General features: G+C 35.0%; 1 protein-coding gene across 4 annotated transcripts in view; it reads left to right on the top strand.

Annotated features, from left to right (window-relative positions):
- The window catches only part of KMT2E (lysine methyltransferase 2E (inactive)), a 98,526-nt gene that overhangs the window by 58,179 nt on the left and 18,608 nt on the right, over positions 1–21,739 (top strand). For all 4 annotated transcript variants that reach the window (XM_045564627.1, XM_045564625.1, XM_045564629.1 and 1 more), the window contains 7 exons: positions 3,468–3,506; positions 7,018–7,248; positions 7,364–7,494; positions 9,262–9,379; positions 10,670–10,779; positions 17,508–17,772; positions 18,867–18,965. In XM_045564627.1, the coding sequence (XP_045420583.1) occupies positions 3,468–3,506; positions 7,018–7,248; positions 7,364–7,494; positions 9,262–9,379; positions 10,670–10,779; positions 17,508–17,772; positions 18,867–18,965 (993 nt within the window). The remainder of the gene's footprint in view (positions 1–3,467; positions 3,507–7,017; positions 7,249–7,363; positions 7,495–9,261; positions 9,380–10,669; positions 10,780–17,507; positions 17,773–18,866; positions 18,966–21,739) is intronic.

Raw genomic sequence — 21,739 nt, 5'->3', positions numbered from 1 at the left:
ATGGCAATAGTGCTATTATGGAGTAAAATTATACCTAGATGTGAAATTAAGGCTTCAAAATAAAGCTTTTTTAATCTTTGAGTAATTCCTCATGATATATTTGGTTATTTAAGTAGGCAGCATGTAGTTTAAAATACATTTTCATTTTCTAATTTCACCTCCCTATTTAAGCTTAACTATCTAGCAGTCATCACGTCTGTGTGTCCCTCTGCTTTTCTGTTACTTGTCTACTTGTATTTTATCCAATCTGGATAACTTACTGTTACTACATTGTACTTGGACTTTGGGGACATGTAGTTTTTGCTTCTGCTGTTTCCTTCATCATTTGAAATATTCTCTTCTCCATCTTTATCTTTTAAAGTCCTACTATATATTTTGAGGCCCATTTCAAGCACAGCTTCCTCCATGAAATTTGCTTCTTTCCTAACAAACACGATCTTCTTTTTTTTGCATCCCATCAAGGCACTTAACATTTAAGCACATTTTGCTTTGTTATTTTCCTCATCTTTGGTAGACTGTAATTTATGCAAAAAGAGATTGTCTTCTGCATGCCTTTTACAATTTAGGAGCTCACATATAAATGTTGACTCACCTGCTTTCAAATTATGATTTTATTTTTGATTGTTATGTAAAAGTTAACATGGAGACTTTATCCTTGTATATTTCTGTTTTAGGTCATTTGGTTTCATTTAAATCTGTTTTTTGAATAAAGCATAAATTCTACATTTTTTATGGCTGGAATGACTTTTGGGTATTTGAAAAGAATCACCCCTGTGTCTTTGTGTCATATTTATTTCAGAATATTGCTGTATATTTTAAAAGGAAGGGATTTTCTCTGGTATTAAGTTAATAATATTTGACAGGACCTGGGCATGGAGGCTCTGGCCTGTAATCCGAGGACTTTAGGAGGCTGAGGCGGAATGATCGCCCTAGGCCAGGAATTCAAGACCAGTCTGAGCAACATAGCAAGACCCCATCTCTACAAATTTTTTTTTTAAAAATTAGCCAAGCATGGTGGCATGTGCCTATAGTCCTAGCTGCTCTAGAGGCTGAGGCATGAGGATTGCTTGAGCCCAGGAGTTCGAGGTTGCAGTGAGCTATGATCATGCCACTGCAGTCTAGCCTGGGCGACAATGCAAGACTCTGTCTCTAATAAAGAATAGTAATAATAAAAATATTTGACAGGGATTGGAGGGAAAAAGAATCCAGGAAATCTTTGGGCATAAAAAATAGCTATTTTCACTGTTCTGTTAAATTATTATTATTATTGAGGGCAATATGTAATAAAAAGATACAGCAAAAGGATACAAGTTTTGTTTTATATTCAGCCTGCTACATGGCTAATTGTTCAAAATGTAAATGGAGTTAGCAATAAATATTCTGGGCACATGACAGTTTTAAAATATTCATAAAACTCTATTAAGGTGTAGATGGTGCTTTAGCAATTCAAGACTTTGACATGATTAACATTATTAATAATGCAGAATAAAGTATTAAAAGACATGGATTATGTATTGTAACCCTACATATTAATTAGGACTTTCAAAGTAATATTTTCTGATTTTAACTTGAAATGAATTTTTTCAACTTTTAGTTCATAAAACCATCGTCAACAAATATTACTTATGAATGTTCTATTATTTTTCTTTCAGTGTTTCCTGTTTAAACCAAACTTGTATCTCCTTGACCATGCTTTAAATTTTTTTTCAGCAGCACAGCCATTACCCAGGCTCTGAAATCTACAAGTCATCTTTAGTCTTTGACATCCAGATTTATTCTCAAAAGCTCTATTGATATTTACTTTGAAATGTCTTTTGGATACTTTTTTTTTTTTTTTTTTTTTTTGAGACAGGGTCTCATTCTGTCGCCCAGGCTAGAGTACAGTGGTACAATCATAGCTCACTGCAGCCTCAAACTCCTGGGCTCAAGTGATCTCCCTGCCTCAGCCTTCAGAGTAGCTGCGATTACAGGCGCATATCTCCACGCCCTGCTAATCTTTCTATTTTTTGTAGAGGCAGGGTCTTGCTCTTGCTCCAGCTGGTCTCCAACTCCTGGCCTCAAGTGATCCTCCCGCCTCGACCTAGGATTATAGGCATGAACTATCTCACTTGAGCTGATACATATTTTTCCCCTCTTTTTGCTGTTGCAACCCTAGTCTAAGCCCGTACTACCTTATAGTAATACAGTAATATCTTCTTATCACCTTTGATTTCTCTTTATCCTCTTCCTTCTTCATTCCATTCTGCATTTGGTTATCAGATTTCCCATAAATGTCATTCTTATATCTCTTCTCTGCTCAGAAATATTCTAGGGATTGTTTATTCATAGTGAAGAGCATACAGTATTTAAGCCAGAATTATAAAATCTGACTTTTTAAATAAGGCTCCCATGACCTAATTTGATATTGTTTAGCAAACCTCTTATACTTCTTTTCAGTAGATAAAAGTGATATATTAGTTTTTCCTTGAATTTGACATAATTCTTGTGCCTCTCTTCGTAGTTTTTTGTACTAGGGGGATTATATTCCTTTTACTTGCCCATCTGTTTTACATAGTCCATCTAGTTTTTTTCCCTCATGTTTTACATAAAGTTCCTTTGTCTCCTCTTATTTATAAAAAAATCTTTCTCTCTTCTAACATTGTCTATGTACATATTTGGCACTTACATATTTGGATCTGTATTGCCAGCTCTAGGTTTTTGTTAGTCTCTCTAAATAGAGTGTTTATACTTTTTGGGGGGATGAGAGGGAGAGGAATAAAGTCTTAAATACCTTTTTCAGGATCTTGCAGAGTAGTGGACTCTCAGTACATACTTATTGAATAAATATAGCTGTTTACCACAGTTTTCATTTCTTAAGCCCCATTAAGGGTTCAAATATTATCTAGTAGTTCCTTAGAGAATTAAAGTAATAACATTTTACCCCCTCCCAAAACATGTTTCATTGCTTCAACAAAACTATAATATTTTAATACCTTCCCAGTTTTTTTCATAAATATTTTTCCATGGTTGTAATATTGAACACATAGAGTATTTGGAAATTTTTGTCTTGGCATCATATTATATACAGATTTTTATATTCTACATAGTCTGCATTCTGTTTATTTTTTAAAGAGACTGGATCTCACTATGTTGCCCAGGCTGGAGTACAGTGGCTATTCATTGACATGATCATAGCGCATTACAACTTCGAATTCCTGGGCTCAAGCGATCCTCCTGCCTCAGCCTCCTGAGTAGCTGGGACTACAAGGTGTGCGCCACCACGCCTGGCTACATTCTATTTTTTAAATAATAGTATTCTATATTCTAGTAGATAGCTTTAGTTATATAAACATATTCCTAATTTTGGTTTTATTGGTTTTTGCAAATATTATGACACCTCAGTAAAAAGCTTCAGTGAACCAGTTGATTATAAAATAATAATCATCTCCAGTTTTTTTAGAAAACTAACTCAAAATTCTGTATTTCAGGCCTTTCGTGAAGGATCTAGGAAGTCATCAAGAGTTAAGGTAACTACAGTGAATTTAAGGTGTTGTTATCAACAGTCAGTTATTGAGGAACTTACTAAGTGGTTGCTCGTCCATATCTTAATGCTCTCTTCATGTGTGCCATTTCATTGCTTATTATCTTTACCAGAAGTGGGACCTTAGAGAATGCTAATTGGATTAATATAATATTCTTGTAATTTATTAACACTATTACAAATATTAATCAAAAAGTGGGTATATAAGCAGTTTCGAATGTAATTTGAAATTGATTTATCACTGCATTGTACATCTCCAGTACTACTGTGTATTACTGTACTATACGCATGAATGCAGAATCACATTTGGAACTTAAAAATTTGCTCTGCTACATAATTGGGATTCTAGAGAGTTAGTCAAGTCAGTTGTCATACTATAAAATCACCATGGAAGCACCATGTAAATACAAACTAGTTATGTGTACCTTGAATTAAGATATTTCCTTAATTTTTTAGATGCTAACATTACTGAAAGAAGCAAAGTTCCCCAACTTGGGCTCCCCCCAAAATATAGGTTTGTGTTGGGTCACAGAGGTCAGCTATACAGTAGTACAGTAGCTTTCTGGGTTAGGTACTAAAAATAACGAGTTTCTTTTTTTTTTTTTTTTTTGAGACAAGAGTGTCACTGTGTTGCCCGGGGTAGAGTGCCGTGGTGTCAGCCTAGCTCACAGCAACCTCAAACTCCTGGGCTCAAGCAATCCTCCTGCCTCAGCCTCCTGAGTAGCTGGGACTACAGGCACGCCACCATGCCTGGCTAATTTTTCTGTATATATTTTTAGCTGCCCATATAATTTCTTTCTATTATTTTTTCAGTAGAGACAGGGTCTCGCTCTTGCTCAGGCTGGTCTCAAACTCCTGAGCTCAAATGATCCTCCCGCCTCGGCCTCCCAGAGTGCTAGGATTATAGGCGTGAGCCACCCCGCTTGGCCCGAATTTCTTAAATTGTCAAATATTAAATAGGATGTGGGGAGCGTGTTACAGTATATCTGTTGTCCCTGTAGTACAAAGCATAATAATTATTCATTGTGTCACGTTTTTGGAAAATAGCAGCCCAGAGATTATTCTTGCATAATTTTATAGTTCTTTCTCAAGACTGCTAATACTTGGTGGTTCTTAGCATACTGCAAGTCCAAAGTTTCATATGTTCTTTACATGTTAATATTGGAGATTTTATAACAAAACTTAGTATGTTAACTTAGATTTATGGAATTTGATCTGATACAGAATAAAGAGGTCTGAAAAAGTTTTTCGGTAAGAACTGTTTATAACTCCAGCAGTCCTCCTTTCTTCTCAATATATCTAATCACCTGTAGGCAAATTTACCCTGCAGGCAAAATGAGGAAGGAGCATCTTTTACTTAGCTAAAATACTTTAGTACATAAAGAAGTGATGAGGGATATAAAATTTTAAAAATTTCTTGTGTATCTTGAAAAATATCTTAACTAGAAGGTATCTCTTTAAAATCACTACAACCCCAATAAGTAATTCTATAGTAATTTCATAAGGTTCAAGAAATACAGAAGAGCTGTATTAAAAATATACTAAGTCAATAGAGCAGCTTCTTGTGGGCCCCAAATAAGAAATGAAAATTTAAAAACCGAATAAGTTCCTTTAATAAAGCAGAGGAAAACCATAATATGAAATAGTGCATCATATTTCTATAAAAATCCGTTCTTTATCAAATGGTTGTTGTAGAATATGTATATACATAAAGTATCAACCCTACTCCCTTCAAATAGTCAAGCAACTTATTATAGTTTATACTCAATTATAGAAAACAATAATACTTTTTGTTTTAAAGATTACTCACTCATATGGAGGATGGACTGATGGTAAACTTTAGTATTATATGCATATGCATACTTATTACAGGATATATAAGGATATTTGTGAAATCTATATGTGATATTAAAATTTCAGTTAGGTTAGTTTGTACCTATTAGGGAAGTAACTTGTTTTCTCATCAAGGTATTCAAAATTATAGAAGGAAATTATAAATGGCATTTACCAATAAATTTGTTATATGAACATTTAGTTATAGATCTTGGAATTGCACTAAGTTAAGATATCAAAGTATAGCATTGTTATAAAGCAAATATAAAAATTATATTAAAAAATTTATACTTCATATGTAGCATGTGTAGTTCACATAATTGCAAATTTGTTCTTTCTAAATAGAACAGCTCTCAGTTTGTTGCTCTTGAGTAGAGATATTGGCAATCTTGAAAACCAGAAATTTCATATGCTATCTTTTTTTATACTGTTAGCTGAAATTGATCCAATGATTTGAGTTCAGGCAGTCCCTGGGTTATGGATGACCTGACTTCATGGCATTCTGTGCTTATGAATGGGCGCCCAAGGCTCCCCACAAGGATAATTTATAATTCATTAATTACATTAATAATTTGGGAACTAGTTTCTTCTGTGCATGTAAACAAATCTGCATGGCATAAGCAGTTCGTTGGTGCAGCATCTTTGCGCTAGCAGCTGGTCTCATTGTATAGTCGCTTATGCACAGGATCACTTTTGTCTTAACTTTTTAATTTGATTTTGTGAGTCTTATGACCATACCTCCAAAGTGAAAGTCCACTGCAAGTCTAGATGAGCCTGCAATGAAAAGTGATTACACTGAAAATGAAAGTAGAAATAATTAAGTGTTGAGAGAAAGACCAGACACCATCATTCATTGGGAAAGCATTGGGCTTCAGTCACTCTACTGTTGGAATAATTATAAAGTGAGAATAATGGAACATGTGAAAGGCAGTGTTCCAATGAAAGCAACAGTTATTACTAGGCAGCATAGTAGATTAATTATTGAAATGGAAAGTTTATTAAGTTAGAAGGATGAAAATAAGTATAACATTCCTATTAGCCTAGCATTGATGCAACATGAGTATTAACCTTTAATATTCTTTTTTGAAATTTCTATTACCTCCTATCTAAATTTTTTGTATGACTTCGTTTTTATGTTCCATTTGAATTAAAAGAACACAACAGTTTTTGTAACATTACAGTAGAGGAGCATTATTACTACTACAGTATTACATTATATTATTACTACTACAAATGAGCCATTATAGAGTTGTTATTATTATTGCCATATATGCGCTGTTCATCAGGGGTCCGAGTTAGCTACAAATCTTAACCTAAAGACGTTCTCAGGAACATCTCATCTGTAAGCTGGGGACTACCTGTATTTGCAATTTTATCAATATCCTCCGTTTGGCTACAGTAATGACAGTGAAGCTTGAATTTCTGCTATTCCAGCATAACTCACCTTCCTTCAGTTTTCCAACTCATATATGTTTGGCATGCAGTATAAAAATGTACTGCACTGCTAACGTATGGTCTTCTTTTCACTAGAACCAACTTAGAAAGCCAAGCATTATTTCTAGTTTATATTACATTCTTTTATATAGAGTGACATTAATTTTTTATGTTGAGTGTGTATAAGTACTTAAGTTCAGATATTAATGCTGAGTTTGCTATGATTTTAGGGTTCAGCTCCAGAGATTGATCCTTCATCTGATGGTTCAAATTTTGGATGGGAGACAAAAATAAAAGCATGGATGGATCGCTATGAAGAGGCAAATAATAACCAGTACAGTGAGAGTGTTCAGAGGGAGGCACAAAGAATAGCTCTGAGATTAGGCAATGGAAATGACAAAAAAGACATTAATAAATCAGATTTAAATACCAACAGTTTGCTCTTCAAACCTCCTGTAGAGGTAAATATATCATTTGTCAAAAAATTGTAAAACAAAACCTTTTTTATACTGTGTATCTATAGTTAGACTGAAGGCATCCAGGTTTAATTAATCTCAACATTTACTCTGATTTTAGAGCCACATACAAAAGAATAAGAAGATTCTGAAATCTGCAAAAGATTTGCCTCCTGATGCACTCATCATTGAATATAGAGGGAAGTTTATGCTGCGAGAACAGTTTGAAGCAAATGGATATTTCTTTAAAAGGTAATTCCTTTATTTATTTTCCCATGTTCATTTTCTGTAGGTAAATACTGAATTTTTGGCTATTTTATCCAGATGCTTTGACTGTATGTACTTTGTTTTCCTGTGTGATCATTTCAGTAGTTAAAACCATAGTGTGGTTGAACAGTGACTAATGATAACTTTTGAACTATGATAAACTACAAAATCATTAAAAAATGCAAAGATATATTCCTCTGTCTCTTGCCTATGTCTGTCTTGCTGAAAATCCTAAAACAATCTACTTAGAAGATAAACCAGCAGGCCGGGCGCAGTGGTTCACGCCTGTAATCCCAGCAGTCTGGGAGGCCGAGGCGGGAGGATCGCTTGAGGTCAGGAATTCGAGACCACCCTGAGCAAGAGCGAGACCCCGTCTCTGCTAAAAAATAGAAAGACATTAACTGGACAACTAAAAATGTATAGAAAAAATTAGCCAGGCATGGTGGTGCATGCCTGTAGTCCCAGCTACTCAGGAGGCTGAGGCAGGAGGATTGCTGGAGCCAAGGAGTTTGAGGTTGCTATGAGGCAGGCTGACGCCACAGCACTCTAGCCCAGGCAACAGAGTGAGACTCGGTCTCAAAAAAAACAAAAAAACAACAAAGAAAAGATAAACCAGCAACATTATAGGTTGTACAAGGATATCAGTCAGGAACTCTGATTACCTGAGATTACAAGGAACCTTTCCATCCAGGACCTGTGCTTAATCCTCACTGCATAATAGCTGGAACCTGAAAAGACCATGGTGATCATAGGCAGAACCTCTTCCTCAGTTTTTTTTCTTTTTTCTTTTTTTTTTTGAGATGGAGTCTGGGTCTGTCACCTAGGCTAGAGTGCAGTGGTGCAATCATAGCTCACTATAACCTCAAACTCCTGGGCTCAAACGATCTTTTTGGATCAGCATCCCAAGTAGCGAGGACTACCGGTGTGTGCCATCACGCCTGGCTAATTTTTTTTAGATAGAAGAGAGAGGGTCTCACTATGTTGCCCAGGCATCTTGAACTCCTGGCCTCAAATGATTGTCCCATCTCAGCCTCCCAAAGTGCTGCATTTAGAGGTGTAAGCCACCATGCCCAGCCAACTTCTTCCTCTTTATTAGACAGTGTTAGATTTGGTACTGTGTTTTGCCACCACTTTCAATTCCCACTTTGTTGGTACTGGAATGGTTTTGGAGATCTCTTCCTTCTGTGACTTGGGATTTTTATGTAGTATTGATATGATCCTCTGATAGCCGTTGCTTCCCTGTAGTCTAGAAGTATGTTCATATCTCTAGGGGGATGACATTCCCAGTCTGTGTCCTACAGTTACCAAAACCATTTCTTTTTGTTTATAGCTTGAGTTTTTTCTTAGATATGAAAGATACACAAGAATTTTTCTCTATGGTAATAGATTTGATCCAAGATGAGTATAACTCACTTTTAAATGCACCAGGAAGGAAATACAGATTTTAAAGGAATTGATTTATGACTCCATAAAAGCAGTAGTCACTCTCTTATTATCTTTCTTTGTAAATTTGAATTTCTACCTTCAGTTAACTGCCTTTGATTTAGGTAAGGTTATAGAGGCAGGTAAACATCTCATTAGTATAAACTAGCATAACTGGAGTTAGATTGCCTACATTCAAATCTCGACTTCACTACTTCGTCTCTTTTAGAAGTTTCTGACACTATGTGTTTTTAAGTTTCTTCAGTTTGCTTATGAAGAGTAACAGATTATTATACAAAAATGTTAATAAGTTATAATGTTTCTTTGTAGACCATACCCTTTTGTTTTATTCTACTCTAAATTTCATGGGCTGGAAATGTGTGTTGATGCAAGGACTTTTGGGAATGAGGCTCGATTCATCAGGCGTTCTTGTACACCCAATGCAGAGGTAAAGTTACAGAAAGCTTTTGGGGAGGTGAGGCATGGGGATGTGTACAGTCTGAGTATTAAGCACAAAAGTCTGGTAGCCTAAAACACTTTTCAACTGCTGATACATTTTGTACTACCCAACATCCTTCTGTTGTGAAAATTCAGGTGATACTTGGCTGTGAAGTCCTAAAAAGTACTTTGCACATTGAAGAAATTAGTGATGTTCTTTGTAAGAGGAAATATTGGGCTGCTTTTTGTTTATCCTTGAAGCTTTATTTATCATTCAAATATATGCTATGATTTGATTAAGTTAGATTTGCAGTTCCCAGCCTTTTTGGCACCAGGGACCAGTTTCATGGAACACAATTTTTCCACAGACTGCGGGGAGAAGGGAAGCAGAGCTCAGGTGGTGATGCGAGCAATGGGATGAAGCTTCACTTTGTCTGCTGCTCATCTGCTCTGCGGCTGGGTTCCTAAGTTTCATGAGAGACAATTCTTCCATGAAGTTTGGGGAGGGAAGGAGTTGGAGCTCAGGCAGTGATGTGAGCGATGGGCAGCTGCTCAGCCTGGTTCCTAACAGGCCACAGACTGGTTCCAGTCCACGGCGCGGGGGTTGGGACTGCAGAGTTAGATTACAAAGCTAAAATCTAATGGAAATTTTATGTGTGCCACTTGAAAAATTTTTATAGAATTATGTTTTAGTGTGGAATGTAAAGTAATGTTGGTTTTGCTTTTTACATGGCAATATAAACATTTTCAATTTTATAATTATATAATATTGCAGCTAAGAGTATAGGTTTAGAACCAGATTTAGGAGATTCGTGCCTTCTCTGTGATTTAGTAGCTTTGTAATCTTATCTGCACCTCAGTTTTATCTCTAAAAATGTGGTATGAGGACTAAGGAGTTAATGCACATAAAATATCTAGAACATTGTCTGTCATAGAAAAGTACAGTGTTGGCTGTACCATTACTGCCTTCATTAAATTAAGATGCCATCACTTGTAAGACTACCGATTTTAGAGATGCTAAAAGGCAAAAAATTAGAATTGATGAAATAAAATATTTTATTTTTTTGGATGCCACACAGCGAGCTATAGGGTTGGGGGATTTGGCAGTGGGGAGCAACACAGATTTGAGAAATCTTCCCACTTGATAACAACTGATTTATAATGATAAGTCTTATAATTAATGGCATATTTTCCAGTTTGCGTTTGTAAAATACATTGAATAGTTTTCAAAATTTTAGGATAAGATCCTTATAAAGGTAGGAAGTAATTTATAGAAATGTTTTATTCTTTTAACTTATAGGTGAGGCATGAAATTGAAGATGGAACCATACATCTGTACATTTATTCTATACAAAGTATTCCAAAAGGAACTGAAATTACTATTGCCTTTGATTTTGACTATGGGAATTGGTAAGTTCAAGTCTCTAAATATGTAATCTTTTGCTTCAAAATAGTTTCTTAATGGCCTTATAATAATTTAGGTATTATCATTACTTTTACAGCTTTTTATTTTTATCATGAGGCAGTTAAAACTACTTAAAAATAAGCATTTTGGTATCACCCTCCATTATATCATTGCTGCTTATTTTGTGAATTTTCCCTAATTATTATTATAATGTAAATGTTCATAGTAATTATAGTTAATAATCTTAATTCAGCTGTTAAAACAACACTGACCTTGTTTATGTAAGAATTTTTTTCTTCTTGTATATTTAGGTGATATAATTTTAGTCATATATGGTTAATCAATATGAATGATTTCTCTTTTACCCCTCAAAACAAGAGATTGTCAAATTTTGTTTATAGTATAAATTGAAAGGGTTTGTTGGAGATCTTGCAAAGAAACTCTGAGAACTACTGTTCCCAGACACTGGGAAAAAACAAATGTTAATTCTGAGTACAGCAGACCTTGAAAAACACAGAGGTTAAGGGGTGCCAACCCCTTGTGCAGTCAGAAATCCATGTATAACTTCTGGATCCCCAAAAGCTTAACTAACAGCCTGTTGTTGATTGGAAGCCCTAATAATAACATAAACAGTTGAGTAATACATATTTTGTATGTTATATGTATTGTTTACTGTTTTCTTACAATAACATAAGGTAGAGAAAAGAAAATGTTATTCAGAAAACCACAAAGGGGGCTTGGTATGGTGGCTCACACCTGTAATCCTAGGACTTTGGAAGGCCGAGGCAGGAGGATTGCTTGAGACCAGGAGTTTTGAGAACAGCATGGGCAACATAGTGAGATCTTATCTCTACAAAAAAATAAAATTATCCAGGCGTGTGGTGGCATGTGCCTTTAGTCCCAGCTACTGGGGAGACTGAGTCAGGAGGATCACTTGAGCCCAGAAATTTGAGGTTGCTGTGAGCTAGGTTGACGCCATGGCACTCTAGCCCGGACAACAGAGCAATACTCTGTCTCAAAAAAAAAAAAAAAGAAAACCATAAGGAAGAGAAAGTATATTTACTATTGGTTAAGTGGAAGTGGATCATTAAAAAGGTCTTCATCCTTGTCTTCACGTTGAGTAGGCTGAGGAGAAAGAGGAGGGGTTGGTCGTGCTGTCTCAGGGGTGGCAGAGGTGGAAGAGGTGGAGGAGGTAGAAGGGGAGGCAGGAGAGGCAGGCACACTTGGTGTAACTTTATGGAAATATGCCATAATTTCTGTTAGGCTTTTTTGCTTTTTCATTTCTCTGAAAATGTTTTTATACAGTACTAATCCTTTTTCTACTGTTTGCTTTTAGTTTCAGTGTCCATGTCACAGAAGGGTCCATGTCATAAAAGAAGGCAAAAGCACTCTTGAATAATTGGAACCCTTCTGCCAGATTGTCTAATGTCAATTTGTTTTCTGGCACTGTTTTTTCTACATCTTCTTCCTCATCATCTAGCACTGGTTCAGAAACACTAATTTCCATCAAGTCACCTTCTGTACATTCTTCTAGTGTGGTGTCTATTAGGTCTTGAATTTCTCCAAGATCTACATTTTGAAACCCTTCAACCCCCACCTATCCACAATCTCTTTCATGATTTCCTTAATTGGCTCTTTCGTAAATCCTGTGAAGTCATGCACAACATCTGGACACGGTTTTCTCCAGCACAAATTTAGTGTTTCAGGCTTGATTGCTTTTACGGCTTTTTCTGTAACAATGATGGCATTTTCAATGGTGTAATCATTTCAGACTTTCATGATGTTCTTTTGGAGTTCTCTTCCATAACATTGACAGTCCTTTCCATAAAGTACCACATGTAGGCCGGGCGCGGTGGCTCACGCCTGTAATCCTAGCCCTCTGGGAGGCCGAGGCGGGTGGATCGCTCGAGGTCAGGAGTTCGAGACCAGCCTGAGTGAGACCCCGTCTCTACTAAAAATAGAATTAAATTATCTGGACAACTAAAAGTATATATAGAAAAAATTAGCCGGGCATGGTGGCGCATGCCTGTAGTCCCAGCTACTCGGAGGCTGAGGCAGTAGGATTGTTTAAACCCAGGAGTTTGAGGTTGCTGTGAGCTAGGCTGACGCCACGGCACTCACTCTAGCCCAGGCAACAAAGTGAGACTCTGTCTCAAAAAAAAAAAAAAAAAAAAAAAAAAAAAAGTACCACATGTAATGAGCCTCAAAGGTCCCAAAACCCCCAGTCTAGAGGCTGAATTAGAGATGTTGTGTTTGGGAGCAAGTAGGTCAACTTCAATAGCTTTTGATGTTGAACTCACGAGGTTCTGGGTGGCCAGGGGTGTTGTCCAATATCAAAAGAATTTTAAAAGACAGTCCCTTATTGGGAAGGTACTTAACTTCAGTGACAAAGCATCAATGGAACCAATCCAGAAAAACAGTTTTTGTTTTCCAGGCCTTGTTTACAACCAAAAAACTGACAGGTGATGTTTATCCCTTCAAGACTCAAGGGTTAGCAGCTTTATAGATGAGGGTAATCCTGATCATAAACCCGACTGCGTTTGCACAAAACAGTAGACTTAGCCTATCCCTTCCTGCCTTAAATTCTAGTGCTTGCTTCTCTTCCTTACTAATAAATGTCCTTTGTGGCTTTTTTTTCTTTTTCTTTTTCTTTTTTTTTTGCAAAATAGAGCAATTTCATTTGCATTAAAAACCTGTTCAGGCAGATACCCTTTCTCCTTAATGATTTTCTTAATGATGTCTGAGAACGCATTTGCTGCCTCTTGGTCAGTAGAAGCTGCTTCTCCTGTTAACATTTTTTTAAGCCAAATCCTTTCTAAAATTATCAAACCATCCTTTGCTGGCATTAAATTCCCCACCTTTAAATCCTTCACCTTCCTTTTGTTTTGTCATTTAATGACTTCACCTTTTCTCAAATCATATTATATAGATTTTTTTTTTTTTTTTTTGAGACAGAGTCTCACTCTGTTGCTGGGACTACAGTGCCGTGGCGTCAGCCTAGCTCACAGCAACCTGAAACTCCTGGGTTCAAGCAATCCTTCTGCCTAAGCCTCCCAGGTAGCTGGGACTACAGGCATGTGCCACCATGCCCAGCTAATTTTTTTCTGAATATATTTTTAGCTGTCCAGATCATTTCTTTCTACTTTTAGTAGAGATGGAGGTCTCGCTCTTGCTCAGGCTGGTCTCGAACTCCTGACCTCGAGTGATCCTCCCACCGCGGCTTCCCAGAGTGCTAGGATTACAGGTGTGAGCCACCACGCCCGGCCTTAGAGTATATAGATAGACCTTTCTTACATAGTAATCTCGCACCCACTTAAAAGCTGAATTTTCAATACAAGATGAACAGGTATTTTGCAAAATGTAAGGTTTTCCCACCTGTTGGCATAGTTGTAGTGAGAGCTCCACAGCTTTCCTTTTCTTTTTTTACGTGGTACATATGCTGGATTCATTTATCTTGAGATGACGGGCAACCACGGCTGTACCTCAATCTGTGCTACCTATCAAGCAATTCAAGTTTTTCTTACAGTGTCATAACTTTTCTCTGCTTCTTGGGAGCACTTCCAGCATCACTAGTGGCACTTATGGGTCCCACAGTATTACTCAAAGTTTACTATATTGTACTAAACATGATGTAAAATATGTGAGAACCATGAGAGATCACTTTTTACTGTGATATGCAATTTACTGGAGAGATGAACTGCTCACAGGGAGATGATTAGTGCCACATGGTGTTTTAAGCGGAATGCCACAATAGCAACAGGGGGTGGCTACAAAATTATTACAGTAATGTATTATGTACTGTAGTTAATTGTATACAGTTATGATTTAATACTGAATCTTTATGTTTGTTGACATTTCTCTTGACTGAATGGCACCATGTATGGTCTGTTTGTATAAGTTTTGATAAATTTAACTTTTTATAATAGATTTGTGTATATTTTATGGTAGTAAATGATAAAGTAGACTAGTATCTACATACATTTTATGCATTCCTGACATACTTTTTCTTAATTTTTTCAATATTTCTAGGCTGTGTGGTATATCTGAGTTTTTTCAAATTGTTGAAAATCTCCAAAAAATTTTCTAATATATTTATTGAAAAAATCCACATAAAAATGGACCTGTGTAGGCAAAACCTGTGTTGTTCAAGGGTGAATTATATTTTGTTTAAATTTTTAAAAATTTAAGAATGTAAATAACACAGATACCATGTACTCACTTCCCAAATTAGGAATAAAACATTCTTCATTGAAAGTCCCTTTATGTTTAGCAGCCAGATTGCATCTCCCCTTCTATCTTTAATGTGTTGTGTTTCTTTAACATCCTATTTGGTTTGTATATGTTGACAAATAATATCTAGAATTTTATATATTTTTAAACTTCATATAAATTGTAACCTGTTGCATTCTTATGTATTCATCTTTTCTCATTTGTTACATGAGATTAAGCTACATTGTTGTGTGTAGTTCTAATTCATTTACTTTCATTGCTGATGGCATTTATTCCACTACTGATGAATCTTTACATTTATTTAAAAAATGTTCCTATGGTTTTTCGACATGTGTGCATGTGTACATGTTCTCTCTATGGTTGGGACATAGGAGTGGAATTGCTGGATTGTAGAATGTGCACAGCCTCAGTTTTTACTAGATGTGCGTGAATTACTCTCCACAGAGGCTTGTACCAGTTTACATTCCCAAGTGATTTAGTTCCTTGCTATACATCTTTACTGTAAAACTTTAAAAATTGATGCTAATCCATGTGGAATGGTGGGTTTTTTATATTTTTATTCACCATTTTCCTTGATTATTTATGGGCCCAATGATCTTTTTTATATATTGTCATTTGGATTTCCTCTCTTGGGGAATCGCCTAATCCTATTCTGTCCATTTTTTTGCTGGGTAGTCTTTTTTGGGGGTCTTTAGTTTGTTTGTTTTTTTAAGTTCTTTAATATTTTCTAGCCTTTGGGGTTATACCAATTTCAGTTCATTTTTTCCTATTTTGTATTTTGAATCTTTGTGTGGTATCTTTTTTAAATGTAGTGTTCTAAATGTCCATTATGTTTCTCTGAGTGAAATCCCTCTTTCAGTATTCACCTCTACTGAATTACTGGAGTCAGATTTATCATAACTTTTCTTCTTTCAGCCTTTTCTTCTCAAGAAGATGAAAAATTTATCATAATGTATTTTTGCTCATTGCTTTGAAAGATCATAGAGGTTAAGAATTTTAAGCTTTTTATAATTTGTCTGGTTTCAAATGCTAGCTTGATCACTTACTATCTAACTTTAGATCAATTTCTTCCTCTCTTTATGCCACGTTACCTCAAATATAATATAGGAATGATAATAATACTCACCTAAAGTGCTTAAGAAATATAAGCCGTTGCCATCATTTTTATTTGTAGTTCTTTTGTCCTAAAAACAAAGAGAACATCTAGAAAGTTTGAAGCTAGTGTCTATTAATACCTAATTTGGGAGGTGGAACCAGTTCTCCACCTTATTGACAGAATTAGGCAGTTGGACTTTCGTCTTTCTAGCAGTGTTAGAAGTGAATGAGTTGGGAGTATTATAAATTTTAAAAGTTAATTGTTCTTTATCTTTAACTAAGGTTTGGGCATTCAACCTGCATCCTAGAGATGGTATTAAATCTTAGCAGTGGTGGTAGAGATAAAGAGGGCAGAGAGTTGAAAAATACTAAAACAAAAAGTCTGTGGGCTTTAGAGTTGTTCAGGCCTGTATCTAAATGCCATTTCTATCATTTATTAACTGTGTGACTTTGGACAAGATAATGACCCTCCTTGAGCTTTAATTTCATCTATAAGATGGGAGTAATAATTATTACTGTGAAGAAGGGAGTGCAATTATTTTTCAAGCTTCCACTTGAAAGGGGGAACACTTAAGAGGAGCAAAAAGAAACAATTTTTTTCAAAGTACCTTTTTACAGAAACCTGATTATTGAAATAATTCCTTGTGTAAGACAAATTAGTTAAGATTTGGTATTTGTTATACCTAACATTTTTTATTTAGGTCAAATTTCAGGTCAGTATTTTGTAATACTCTGGGACTATTGAAGTAATTATGGTTTTTGCTGTAATGTTACTTTGTGTAAATCCACAGTATCATTTTACTTTAAAAGACTCAAAGTTTTAATTTACTGTTTTTTTTCTTCTTTCTGTGACATAGGTTGAATATTCCTAATCTGAAAATCTGAAATCCAAATGCTTCAAAATTATAAACTTTTTGAGCACTGATATGATGCCACAAGTAGAAAATTCATGTGACAGGTCACAGTGAAAACTTTGTTTCATGCACAAAATTATTAAAAATATCTATAAAAATTACTTTCAGGCTATGTGTCTAAGGTGTATATGAAACATATATAAATTTTGTGTTTAGACTTTGGTTTCATCCCCCAGATATCTCATTATGTGTATACAAATATTCCCAAATCCACAAAAATCCAAACATTTCTAATCTGAAGCATTTCAGATAATCTGTACTTACGATTGAAGGCCCAATATCTGGTCAGAAATAAACATCTAATTATTACATTGTTTTTGTGAGAAAAGAAAATTATTTATGATAGTTACCAGGAATGCCAATTAGTGAAAAGTATGTATTGTTTGCAGTTAATAATTGTATATAATTCTGTGGAGTTGTAGCTTTAAATGGATTAGAAAATTTCCGGTTTTGTTTTACATCTTGAATAAATATTTAACTGGTTTTCTTTTCAGTAAATACAAGGTGGATTGTGCATGCCTCAAAGAAAATCCAGAATGTCCTGTTCTCAAACGTAGTTCTGAATCCACAGAAAACATAAATAGTGGTTATGAGACCAGAAGGAAAAAAGGAAAAAAAGACAAAGACATTTCAAAAGAAAAAGATACACAAAATCAGAATATTACTTTGGATTGTGAAGGAACAACCAACAAAATAAAGAGCCCAGAAACTAAACAGAGAAAGCTTTCTCCATTGAGACTATCAGTATCTAATAATCAGGTACTGAACTCTACTGATTCTTGATGAAATTAAAGGAAAATAATTTCATATTTTAACCTCTTTTTTGTTTTATTCATAGTTGTTTAAAATATCTTAAGTTCATTCTGTTAATGAAGTATTTATAGGTATAAAATGTAGATTCTGCTACAATTTGTATAATATTTGTTGAATTATTAAGAAACAACTCAGCCAACAAATTCTTGCGGAATTGAAGACAAGATTTTCCTAAGACTAAGTAATTTAAAAAAAAATCTTCCAAGTGGCATTTCCTGATGTTTATAATAAATGTTCTTATTTAAAGTCTTAAGACATATGGTTTCCTTTCCTTAAATATCTGGACACAAGGCAGGTGTGGTGGCACATGCCTGTCGTCCCAGCTACTCAGGAGGATTGGCAGGCAGGATTGCTTGAGCTCAGGAGTTTGAAGCTTCATTGAGCTATGATGATGCCACTGCACTCAAGCATGGGTGACAGAGTGAGATCTTGTCTTAAAAAAATAAAAGTAAAAAATGAAAAAAAAAATATAAACACAGGTAATCTTATTTCTACAAGGCTGTCATAATCAATAGCAAATAAGATTTTTGAGAGAAAACTCAACTACAAACACATATGGTAATTTTGGCCTATTATGCTTTACTAAGAAATATGTCCTCTAAACAAAACGAAGTTAGAAAGGGACCTTTAAATGTGAAGATTAAGTAAGGCTTTGCTCATTTTCAGGGCCCTATCTTCTAGGAATAATTTCCCTTTTCAATTGAAGAAAATTTTATTGAACACTTCGTATTTCCAGGTGTTGTGAAATAATTATATGCTTATGTTTCAAGAAGAATATAAACATAAGTCCATGCTGCCTACCATATTTGACCTTGTAGACTCTTTATTGATGAGAACTTGAAAAAGCAAAATTATTCAACTGTATGATTTTGAAAAGTTTTTTGAATTAGGAAGCCAGTTTTCAATTTCTTAAATGAATTTAAGTAGACTTGCAATTTTTATGTGTTGAATTGGTTGTGGTTGAAAGATTTTTAAACAGTTTGATGTCCCTAATTTAAGGATGGAGTAGTAGTTTCTATAACGTCACTTCCATCTTTCAGGAACCAGATTTTATTGATGATATAGAAGAAAAAACTCCTATTAGTAATGAAGTAGAAATGGAATCAGAGGAGCAGATTGCAGAAAGGAAAAGGAAGATGGTAAGTTGGGAAGCCAGTAGCGGCTTTATGCTGTCACTTGGGCTTAGTGACAGTTGCTTTTCCCATAGAAATATAGTTGCTCCCTTTATGTGGGCTTTTACTCTGTTCTTTGTTTGAAGTTAGTAAATTTTCGGCCCATGATATGCCATTTAGCACTTTTGTTTGGCTTTGTCATTACCATTTAAATAAATTCCACTAATCTTTTGTATTTTTATTGGGTATTCATTAGAGATTTAAGCATGTATGACATTCAAGAAATATTTTATGAACGTTTTTGAAGCTGGAAACTAATAAATTTTAATGCCACAATTCCTGTTCAAAATGTCTTTCATTAGCTAAATGTATCTTTTCATGATGTGATGTAGAAAATAACGGAATTTAAACCTTAAAATAGCACCAAATACATGGGCTTATGCAAAAAAAAAAAAAAACTTGTTTGATAGGTACTATTTTTGTATTCTCATACTGCTATCATACAATAAGGATTTCATTAAAATAAGTTTAGGATTTATATTCCTTGTACTACTTATTTGCAGATGAGTTAGTATAAAAACTAGGACAAGATATTTTCTCACAAATTGATGGTAATTTAGCATTTGATAAAAATGTTTAGTCCACTTAAAGTATCACAGTGTACTTTGAGTGCCCTAAGATTTGAAAGTGACTGTACAAACCAGTTGATAATCTTATTATAGGTTCTCCCATCCCCCCTTTCTTTATATACTCCCTTGTTTCCTGTTTTGGGGGTTTTCATGCTGTATTCCATGGAATCTCAAGTGTCACATATTTAGGGGTAGGATCAAGGATTAAGTTTGGTCATCTTAAGCCTACTTAATGTGAGTCTGTTTTATCACCTTGATGGTTATCTTTCTAATGTTGATGTTCGAAGTTGTGAAAGCAATGTAGAACTCTTTCATAGCCTTAGGATTTCAGAAACACTGGTCTATTGAGACAGGGTGGTGTTAGAAGAAAAACAAATTCAGGAGAAAATATTGGAGAAGTTTGGTTATAAAGAAGGCGTTCTTGTACCTCAGGGAATTATCTTGAACCTATTTCAAGATTCAGGCATATCTAAATTACTTGTACCTACGCAAATTACCTATGGTCCTTCTTCACTATTGATTTTTAGTATTGTTCTGTTCAATCCTCAATTGCCCCAGCCCTTTATTTGTACTAAACCTGCCGGAAGTTTTAGGAAACCAATTTAGAGTGGTCACTGGTTTCTTAATGGGGCATGTGTCTGGTGGGAGAAACCTCTTTACAACTGGCTTTACGAGCTATAGCAGCCACTCTGAAAAAGAAACACTGGAGGTTTGTTCTATTCCCATACAATAATTTTATTCAGATACGAACACTCTATTTAAATGTTTTTATGACAGCGGGGCTACTTTTAAAATGTATCCTTTTTATCAGTGCAGAGAAAGTCAGTGAAACTTAGAACATCCTCATTTCCAGATTATAAAATATCAGATAACTGTTGATGTTATACCTGGTAGAACTTAGAAAATATATAAGTATATTGGCTTATTACTTGGAATCCATTTTTGGTGCCAATATTGCTTATTCATATGGTATAGTAAAATAGAGTAGTTCTAAGTTTTTATATTCATTTTAGCATATTCTAATATCTGCAACTAAGGTGGCTATGAAGCTAGGTATTTTTCATGGGAATAAAATGTGGAAAACTTGAAAAGTATGAATGTTTATAATTTGGTATTTTGAAAGGATGTGAAATAAAAATTTAAAAATACTTGGCTCTTTGACCTGTAGCTCTCAAAGTCATTGCAATCTTATTATTTCTACCAGTACATTTGCTTTAATGTTTAAATTACAGACTTTTTGGATGTAATCAAATAAGCAGAATTCAAAAGCATGCATCCTAATTCCTGAGCAATTAGTATGGTTTCCCCTTACCCCAAAGCATTCATACTGTATTTGGTTTTGAAAAGTTTAAATCTGTTGGTTAGATTAACATCAGTACTCAGATCTAAGGTCAAATCAAAAAGTAGCAACTTAAAAAATGGACAACTAAATCTAGACAAAATAAAGATAGTAGCCATACTACTCCTGAGAAACTTATGACAACTGATTTAAATTTTCTCCTCTGACAAGATAAGATTTCCAAGCTGTTATGGGTATACTAGGAGAAAGAGGTTGAGTATCCCTCATCCAGAATGCTTGGGACCGGAAGAAGTGTTTCAGCATTTGGATTTTGGACTATTTGCATTATACTTAACACTTGAGCATCCCAAATCCAAAAATCAGAAATACTTTAATGAGCATTTTCTTTGAGCATCAGGTAGGCAATTATAAAATTTCAGATTTTAGGGCATTTCTGATTTTGGATTTGAGATGCTCAACTTATAAAAGCTATTGTACATATTTACCAGATTGGGATAAGAGGAGTCAATAATATTCTCCTCCCAAATAAATTCCATGTAATCTCCAAATTCAGATATACAGTAGTCCCCCTTTATCTGCAGGTTTGTTTTCTGCATTACCCAGAAAGCAGTTACCCACTGTGGTTCAAAAATACTAAGATATTTTGAGAGAGAGAGAGAGACACAACGTTCATGTAACTTTTATTAGTGTATTGTTTTATTAGTTGTTAATCTCTTACTGTGCTTACTTTATAAATTAAGCTTTATAAGTATGTATGTATAGGAAAAAACAGTATATCTAGGGTTCAGTACAACCTGTGGTTTCAGGCATCCATTGGGAGTCTTGGAACATATCCCCTGTAGATAAGGGGGAGCTCCTCTATTTCAGCCTAT

The sequence above is a fragment of the Lemur catta genome, chromosome 11, assembly GCF_020740605.2.
Source record: "Lemur catta isolate mLemCat1 chromosome 11, mLemCat1.pri, whole genome shotgun sequence".
Lineage (NCBI taxonomy): Eukaryota > Metazoa > Chordata > Mammalia > Primates > Lemuridae > Lemur > Lemur catta.
This window is presented reverse-complemented; position numbering and strand designations above follow the sequence as displayed.